The 9,628-nt window shown below is 41.8% G+C and overlaps 1 protein-coding gene across 1 annotated transcript; it reads left to right on the top strand.

The window, feature by feature from the left end:
* The first annotated feature begins 5,170 nt into the window (after positions 1-5,170).
* LOC109755016 (F-box protein At3g07870-like) lies at positions 5,171-9,174 on the top strand. Its single transcript, XM_020313902.3, has 7 exons — positions 5,171-5,401; positions 5,807-5,876; positions 6,028-7,386; positions 7,470-7,589; positions 7,734-7,818; positions 7,903-7,962; positions 8,873-9,174. The coding sequence occupies exon 3, from the start codon at positions 6,073-6,075 to the stop codon at positions 7,318-7,320; it is 1,248 nt and encodes a 415-aa protein (XP_020169491.1). The 5' UTR covers positions 5,171-5,401; positions 5,807-5,876; positions 6,028-6,072; the 3' UTR covers positions 7,321-7,386; positions 7,470-7,589; positions 7,734-7,818; positions 7,903-7,962; positions 8,873-9,174.
* The last annotated feature ends 454 nt before the right edge of the window (positions 9,175-9,628 follow it).

Raw genomic sequence — 9,628 nt, forward strand, 5'->3', positions numbered from 1 at the left:
CCCTTTGAGATTTCGTTGTTATCGGATTGAATACGTTTATGGATTTGAGAACACTTGATATATGTCTTGCAATTGAATACTCATGGTGACAATGGGGTATCGTATTGATTCACTTGATATATGTTTTGGCACTCAACTCGCGGATTCCCGAGGTGACATTGAGGTAATCTATGCATAGGGGTTGATGCACGTTCTTGTCTTTGTTTCTCCGGTAGAAATCTTGGGGCACTCTTTGAAGTTCTTTGTGTTGGATCGAGTATTATGAATATGAATTTGCTTTGGTGTTATTTTAGTACGAACTCTAGGATAGATCGAACGGAAAGAATAGCTTTATGTTATTTTAGTACGAACTCTTGAATAGATCGAACAGAAAGAATAGCTTTGAGGTGGTTTCGTACCCTACAAACAATTTATTCTTGTGTTCTCCGCTAGATAGGAACTTTGGAGTGATTCTTCATCGCACTTTGAGGGATGGTTATATGATCCAATTATATTAGCACTGTTGAGAGATTGCACTAGCGAAAGTACGGACCCTAGGCCTCATTTCCAAGCATTGCAATACCGTTTTTGTGCCCGTTTACTATTTGCTACCTTGATATTTTTATTTATTCAGATTATAAAAATATATTTCTACCATCCATATTACACTTTTATCACCATCTCTTCGCCGAACTAGTGCACCTATACAACTTGCCATTGTATTGGGTGTGTTGGGGACACAAGAGATTTCTTGTATTTGGTTGCAGGGTTGTTCGAGAGAGACCATCTTCATCCTACACCTCTTATGGATTGATAAACCTTAGGTCATCCACTTGAGGGAAAATTGCTATTGTCCTACAAAACTCTGCGCTTGGAGGCCCAACATGAGTCTACAAGAATAAAGTTGCGTAGTAGACATCATTACTTGCCCGAGATTCGATCGTCGGTATCTTCATACTAGTTCAATCTCGTTATCGGCAAGTCTCTTTACTCATTCCGCAATACATCATCCTGTAAATAACTCATTAGTCACTTTTATTGCAAGGCTTCTTATGATGTGTATTACCGAGAGGGCCCAGAAATACCTCTCCGAAACTCGGAGTGAAGAATCCTAATCTTGATCTATGCGAACTCAACAAACACCTTCGAAGATACCTGTAGAGCATCTTTATAATCACTCAGGTACATTGTGACGTTTGATAGCACACAAGGTATTCCTCCGGTATCTGGGAGTTGCATAATCTCATAGTCGAAGGAATATGTATTTGACATGAAGAAAGGAATAGCAATAAACTGAACGATCAATATGCTAAGCTAACGAATGGGTCTTGTCCATCACATCATTCTCCTAATGATGTGATCCCGTTATCAAATGACAACGCATGTCCATGGTTAGGAAACCTTAACCATCTTTGATCAACGAGCTAGTCTAGTAGAGGCATACTAGGGACATGGTATTTATTTATGTATTCACACATGTATTTAAGTTTCCGATCAATACAATTCTACCATGAATAATAAACCTTTATCATGATTAAGGAAATATAATAATAACCATTTTATTATTGCCTCTAGGGCGTATTTCCGTCAGTGGGCTGCTCCCATGGCAACAAACCCAACACCCTAGGATTTGTTGTCCAGCAGGTGGCTGAGAGCCACCATGAGAGCCTCTGGGCTGAAGCCAATATGCTCCATGACGGCGCCGTATAGCTCAGGGTGGACGTCCACACTCTTGCTCTCCCTAATGGCGGTGGCCACCTCCTTCACTGCCTCAGTCACGCTGCTGAAGACGCTCAGCTCCTTCTCCATGAAGCCTGCCGCTTCCTCTTCCTATCAAGCATAGGAACGTGCTCACCATATTTCTGAGGAGCATCAACGTTGATGGTGTCTGACTACTGGGTGTCTAGATACTCGGGCATCTGCGAGCCCAGCGGCTGACCAGAGCCCATGGCATGCTTGCCAGTTGCTAGCCCGAAGGAGAAGATCTGCTTCATCCGGTGGTAGTTCTGGATAGGGGTGTTGAGGAACTCTGTGTCCTTGGGGTGAGCCTAAGAAGAAACAGGGCAGAGAGGTTAGTTAGTATGGGAATGGTTCATAGGCTTAAATTGCTGGTTTGTTAGAATGGCATGGTTTGTGAGCTAACCGCGATGTGGCCTTGGTAGTGCTCTGCCTCCAAAAGGATCGAGCCGGTGTCCTCATCCCATGAAGCACCGCAGAGGTCTCTAAGCTTGGAAGCGGCGATCGACCTCGCTCTCCCCTTCCTCAGGTGGTTGTACACCTGGGTCGAGGTAACCTCCTGTCCATAGAAGTCGAACACCTGCTTTGCAACAAGGCTCAAGTGCACCTCCTTGAAGCCCTTGTCAGTCCTCACCCCACTAGCTATGATCTCACACATCTTGTTAAGCACAAAAGTGGAGAGGAATGGCCGCCATTTCATGTTGTCCCCCCTGCCATCCTTCTTCTCCTTTGCGACTGCTTTTCAGCAGTAGCATGAGCAACAACATTGGGCTGAGCCAGCACAAAATGGAGGAACCGTAGGTGGCACCTCGAAAACCTCTGAATTAGGACGCATCTGGTCCATAGGAGGCTAGGAGTCCTCGACGTACGACGGTAGGAGCTGGCTCTCGGACATCACGAGGGCCTGACTAAACTCTTGCGTCGTCATGTCCTACAAATGTAAGCGCCATCAACACCACAAGACACCAGACATGGATAGTAGGAACTAGCACTACAACATGGACAGATCAAACTAGCAGTAACACATGCACATTTGGATGATCTAGTTGAAGACATCACTACCAAATCCATCAAAGCATACCACAACTCAACACAACATAACAAAGCAATAATGATGGACACATGGATGATCTTTTTCAACACTTGCACACTAGCATACCACCAATCCATCCATGACCACTAGCTACCAACACTTGCCCACATGGAAACAACCCCTAGCAAGCTCCAAATTCATCACAACTAGCTACTACAACATCACAGTCAAATAGATCAGGAAGATCTAACCCGACCACATGGACATATCTAGCTAGAACTAGTAGAGAGGAGGTGGTGATTGAACTTACAGACGCCATCGGAAGAGCGCGGAGGAGGTGCCTAGCACGTCGGAGAGGAGGAGGAGTCGACCCGCCGTCGCAGTCAACTGATCGCCGGAGTAGTTGCGCCGCTTACCTCGTCGTCGAAGTGGATCCGCGCCGGAGGGAAAGCTCGAGAGGGGGGAAATGGTGGTGGGAGTTTTGTCGTGGCGGTCACCCTTGATATATAGGGCGATCGAATCGGCGGGCGGTGACTCGAATTCGTCCCGCCGCTTTTTCGAAGATGCGCCATCGCTCCCGCCATCTCCCTGCCCACAGCTGCGCGGCGCGGTCATACCCCTCCCCTGCATCGCTCGAGCCTGGCTCGCTGGAAACAGCTGATTCGGTCGTTCCTAGCGGGCCAGGCTGAGGGATGCTTTGAGGTTCGTACTATGTGGGCCAAACAGTAAACACAATCATCCAAACATCCCATTTTCATCATGCGCGGCCCTGGCCCGACCTAATGCAGGCAACCAAACACACCTTTTTTTCAAACAAATGTAGAGCCAGAATGGATGATTTTGTGCTTATTATCTGTTCTTCCTCCCGAATTGAGACCTATTGTTTATAGGTCTGGAGATAAAATAGTGACTTCAGACATTAATGAACTTTATAAGAGAGTTATCCGTCGGGGCAACAATCTTGCCAATCTATTAGAAAGAAGTAATTTCTTTTTAAGTTTTTCTCTTCTATAGTTTTCTATATTGTAAACATTTTTCTAATATATGTTGAACATTTTCCAAATACACACTGATCATTTTTTAAATTCAAAAAATGCTCATGGATTCAAAAAATGTTCATAAATTTCAAAAAATTCACAAAGTCAAAGAATGTTTTGAATTCAAAAAAGTTTGAAAATGAAGAAAATTTCACAAATTCAAAAAATAACTGGCAATTAAAAAAAAGTTCAAGAACTAAACAAATGTTCACAAATTCATTTTTTCAAATTAAAAAATGCTCGCATATTCGAAAAAAGTTCTTGAATACAAAAAATGTTTGTGAAATTATAAAATTGGGTACAAAAATGTAGAAAATGCTAGCAAATTCTAATAATGTTCACGGAGAACTAACAAAGTTTGAAATTTTTCAAATATTCCAATTTTTTCAATTTAAACAAGATTCAGAAACATGATTTTTTGAATATGCGAACAAATTAAAAAAATGGGAATAAATTTTGAAATTCCAAACAATTTTGGAAAAAGGTAAAACTTTTAAATTCCTTTTTTTAACTCAACATTTTTAAACCTCCAAGCAATTTTTGAGAATTTGAACATTTTTTAATATCTATATTCTTAAATGGGATCATGATTTGTAATTACAAACTAATTTTGAGATTTTGTTTTGAAATCCACTGAAGCTATTTGAAAACTCAAACGTTTGTTGAATATGTGAATGATTTTTTAATTTGTAAATTAAGAAAAAAATAAATAGGAAAAAAGAAAAGAGTAAAGAGAAACCTAAAAAAGAAAAGACGAAAAGAACAACAACCCAAGAAAGGGAAAACTTGTTCACGAATCTTCTAGAAGGTTCCCAGAACTGATCAGGAACCTTTTTTTAGAAACACCTATAACTTCATTGATAGTCATAACAATTACAGGTAAATTGATTTGGACCTGAAATTCAAAAAATACAAAGTAACTCATATGACTAAGAATTACAATGAAATCTGTTGTAAACACCTTCTTCGCGGTATCAATCTTTGCTCGAAGAAATAATTCAGAGACTTCGGTAAAGAGTCTGTAATTGGACTGGGAGCAACAATGTTGTTAATCTTTCACCCGCACGAACATTACCAATAATGATTTTTTAGACAATCAATAATGATTTTTGGAAGCGCCTTGAGTCGTCTATCTTTTTTTTAGACAACCTTGAGTCGTCCATCTAGTCTAGAAAGAAAGATGGGAAGCCGGATGAAATCAGTCGCCACACTCATTTCGCTCTGTTCTAATGGGCTGGCCCAACTTCCTAGCATTGCCGCCCTGGGCTTGGTGCTGGGCCGTGCTCTCCCCCCTTGCTGAGTGCCCGCCAAATCGCGGGGGCTGAGGATCGATCATAGTGCGCGAACCGCGAATCCTCAAAATCCCCAAATCTCCATTTCCCAGCTCTAACCCTAGACGCAGACCGGCCGTGCAGCGCGGCTGCGGCGGGAGAGGAGCCTCTGCCGGCGAAGCGAAGCCTCGCCACTCGCGGGCTCCAGGAGGGGATCCGTTCCGTCTTGGGTGTTTCCTGGTTTGCAGGTCCGACGCGGTGGCGGACCCCTCTTTTGCCGCCCTCAAATTGCTGAGCGCGCACTCGCAAGCTTTCGATCTACTCGTATCCGTCGATTGATTCATGTTAGTTATCATTTCGTTCCTTCGCTTGTTTTGCTGTTTCTACATCAGAAAACTGTTTATACATCTGCATACTGCCGCAGCCACTGAAACTTACAGAAGGTGCAGAAATTGCTGTCTATGACCGCTCCTCTTTGTCGCCGATGCATGTCTTTTCCAGTGCCAAAAATGCATTATCTGCCTGTTTTATCCAATGTCTCAATGTAAACTATTTCTAAGTTGTATGGTTGTCGCACCGATGCACACATTTTGTTGTGCGGAGTGTCATTCCGGGCGTGTCGTGTGGCTAGATTTTTGCCAGCAAATTTTAGCAGTGTCGCACCCACTTTGTGTTTCATCTATGCATCTTGATATGTGTATCTCACCATGCTTTTAGTTTTAAGCCAGCTTATTTTTTCAACTTTGCAGGCATCATATGTATACCGATTTGTTTATGGTTATGGATCAATAGCAACACAGGGCTCCATGTTTGCTACAGGTGGTGCCACTTATTTCCTTCTTTACCAATTCTAAGTAGATAAACTAAAACATCTGTTAAGCTTTACCTAAACTTCATGTTATTTTCCTGCAAATTACTCTAATCATAATCTTTACTCACTTTTCCCTATTGGTTTTAAATGTGTCTACAGAAGGATTTGGTACGCAGGCTTCCTCAAGAGACTAGATTGCTTACTATGGCTTCTGAGGAAACCAAACCAAAGAAGCAAAGAGATGAGGAATGCATTATAAACGGTCTCCCAGGAGAACTCATTGAGCGGATATTTTTTAAGCTTCCAGTGAGCACTTTGTTGAGGTGCACTGGTGTTTGCGAGCAGTGGCACAAAATCATCCGAGATCCTCAGTTTGTCACCTCTCACCTCCAGGATGCGCCCCAATGTGCCTTCCTATTCTTTCCGCAAGAGTCGGTCTCAGGTGAGCCCCATCCTGCTGATGCTATCCTGATTGATGAAGCCTGGTCGCCATCGACATATGCAGTGCCAGTGATTGGGCCTGACGATTTCCTTTGTGGTTCATGCAATGGGCTTGTTGTCTTATACACAAAGTCATCAACACTCAAGGTAGCTAACTTTGCAACTGGTGAATGCCTGCATCTTGAGAAACCTGTAAAGAATTTGAGGGGTGATCACTTCTTGTTCTACAACTTTGGATTTCACCCATTGACAAAAGAATACAAGATTACACACTTTCTTGCTGATCCTATTGTGGGTCGCCCGTGCTCCCATAATAATAGCAGATTCAGTGTCATTCAAGTTTACACACTTGGTGATGAGAAATGGAGAGATATCAAAACTCCAGAAGCCCTAAGCTTAAACTGTGTAAAAAACTCTGGAGCAGTCAATATTGACGGAACAATGTATTGGCTAACTGAAGACATGGTAGCTAGCTGGCAGCATGCAGTTATGGCCTTTGATCTCAATGAAGAAAGTTTTGCTCAGATACAACTACCAGCAACTGTACATGAAGATTGTGCAGGTGGCGGTCCCCGTCGGTACTGGATGCGAGAGATAAATAGGAAGGTATGTATAGCAACAGCTCAAGCCTGTCCGTCTCTTCCCAGAAGGCTTGTTGGTATGCTGCAGATCTGGGAACTTGAGAACAAAACGGAGCATAGGTGGAGCCGGAAGTACAATATTCAGTACTCGCCAGATTACATTCTGGGTCCAAATTTGGTTCATGGGGATAAGATCATAGTGCCATGTCGCGATGGCAACCTATATTCTTATGAGTTGCTCGGGGAGAACTTCAATACTAAATTGTGTAAGATGGCAAAGCTGTTAGATTTCAGTCCCTACAAGCCTGACAACATGCAATCCTATATCTGTGTGAAGTCACTTGTACGTTCAGATGCATACAAGAAGGCTGGCATCACGCGTAGGCCAAAACAGAGGGAATGCTGGGAATTGAAGAAGTGGGAGGCGTAGGAGTACCAGCTCTCTGAGAATGAAAAACTGTGGACTAACATTTATGGAGAAGAGCATGAGGGAACTGTATGTTAGCTGAACTCAAATTTAGCTTAGCGACAATTTATTATTCTGGAAATTTTAACAATGGTTGAGTTGCTATTTGATAGGCATTTGCAGAACGCAATGGCATATCACTCAATGGTCTACTGCCGCATATATTGGATGATGCGATTCGACATGATGTAAGCATGAAAATCAATCAAATATATCCAAGCTTTCCAGATCAGGTAATTCTTTGTCTAAACGGAAGTCAGCATAGTTTTTTTTTTCATATTTAAGTTTAAATATTCAATGATCATTTGAAAAGGAGAAGATGTCATGATTGTTTAAGTGCACCCTCATCATTATTCATGTTTTGCATGAGACTCCAGCAACCAAGGCCCCTCCGTCGGCTTAATTGCATGAGATAGGGAAAATTTATCTGCTCGTATGGAGAATTATAATAGTATTATGAAGGTATAATGTTTTAAATTTACAGGCCAGATCATTCAGGACTTTTCCTTGAAACATGTCAAATTAATAAAGTTAACTTGTCTACAGACATCGAGGGAGGCTATGTATAATATCATTAGTATGATACGTAGTGCTGTAGACAATCAGGTAAAGGTTTACTTTTGGTCTAATTTATTCATGTTTTATTTTCCTGCTATAGCTCGCTAGTTCTTGTCTCCTGTATCTGTTTTAATCTCTTCCACAATAAATAAGCAAATTAGCTTCTTTTGAACTATAAGCATGATGATATTATTACCTCCCTTCATACAAGTGAATGGCCTCCCCTGCAATACAATTATTTTCCATCCCATATTTTAATATTGGCATGTGCGTGTGGTTTAGTTCTTTGTACCAACTTTGCAAACTGCCTAGTTACTGTGTTCATTGGGCTGTCAATTAGGTAGCCCACAGTCAACATATCACATTAATAAGAAATATTTTGTCATCAAGGTTTATGTACGTGCCCTAAATTTGTGAAATGGGTGTCATTGCAGAACACTTTAGGTGTTGATATTTTCATACCTACGCATATAGATATAGACGTACCAAAATGTAAATGTTTTCCTATTTGAATGGCATGGTATTGTCTGCAGCTCCATTCTTATACGTTTGCTAGCACACTCAGTGAATAATGGTTAATTGAGCATAGCTCTGCTAACTGGGCATCGAATTATAAGTTACTTTGGTTGCTATCAAGTACTGCAATACAGGTTGCTATCAAGTACTTTGTGAAATGGGTGTCATTCTTATACGTTTATATGGCAGACCAATTAACATAAGTAGTTCTAAAGAACATTCAGAGTAGGAACCATGGATTGATTGGTAAATGTCGAATTTTTCATTTCCTACTTCCTGTTTGAGCTTTGAAGTCAAAATTTAACGGCTTGATTAAACTGTCTGTGCACCTTATCTTTCTTTGAGGAAAAGAAAACAATGAAGATTCAGACCCTTCCTTTTTTCTGGAATGGGTTGATGAAAGCCCCATTGTCTTGTATTTGAAACCTTACTCATGTTTCAGAGGGGTGCTTCGGGTTCAAATGCTGGCATTTCTTCTCAGAATCGCAGTCAGGGCGATGATGCAAAGGCTTAATACTTCAGAACTTATCATGAGATCGTTGACATTCAACACTAGTTTCTTTTTGTCAGAGGACTGTTTACATCTTCTGCCTGTAAAAAGCTCTTTCTGAAGTACCGTCTGTGTGCTGCTATTTTTTTTTCGTTTGGATTTCAGTCCTTGTGATCTACTCCAGTTAAACTTATTGGTCGATATTTCGCAAAAAAGAACAAAAAACTTATTGGTCGATTTGAGACCTTGGAGAACTTGCGGGACAGCGAGACATTTGATCTGAAGGTCAAACCAACTCTTGCACTGAATATGCATTGAAGCTTTACAGAATAGTTGGAAGTGCAAACCTTGTAAGAGCATCTCCAACAGAGGCGTGAAAATACCGAGCGCTAAAATAGTTTTATAGCGCCACTGTAGCACTTTTAGCGCGCCAGGGGAAATATTGGTTTTCCACATGCCCAAACACGCGCACCCAAAAAAACATGCGGTGCAATGAAGCTCGCGCGGTCCGGCGTCCAAAATTTGCAGCGTGTGGTAGCACTCTAGTGCGTGCGTAATTTTTTTTACGTGTGCACTATTTTGCAGCCTCTGCTGGAGTGTCTCCGGCGTCAAAAAGGATGTTTTTTAGCGCGCGGAGCAGTTTTGGGGCGCATGTTGGAGATGCTCTAATTGCATTATAATCTTATCCACGGGTGAAAGCATACCTTT

This window comes from Aegilops tauschii, chromosome 5, assembly GCF_002575655.3.
Source record: "Aegilops tauschii subsp. strangulata cultivar AL8/78 chromosome 5, Aet v6.0, whole genome shotgun sequence".
NCBI classification, from domain to species: Eukaryota; Viridiplantae; Streptophyta; class Magnoliopsida; order Poales; family Poaceae; genus Aegilops; species Aegilops tauschii.

What these genes read in the sequence shown, in the direction of transcription:
- LOC109755016 (XM_020313902.3), top strand. Translation starts at nt 6,073, where the DNA reads ATGGCTTCTGAGGAAACCAAACCAAAGAAGCAAAGAGATGAGGAATGC.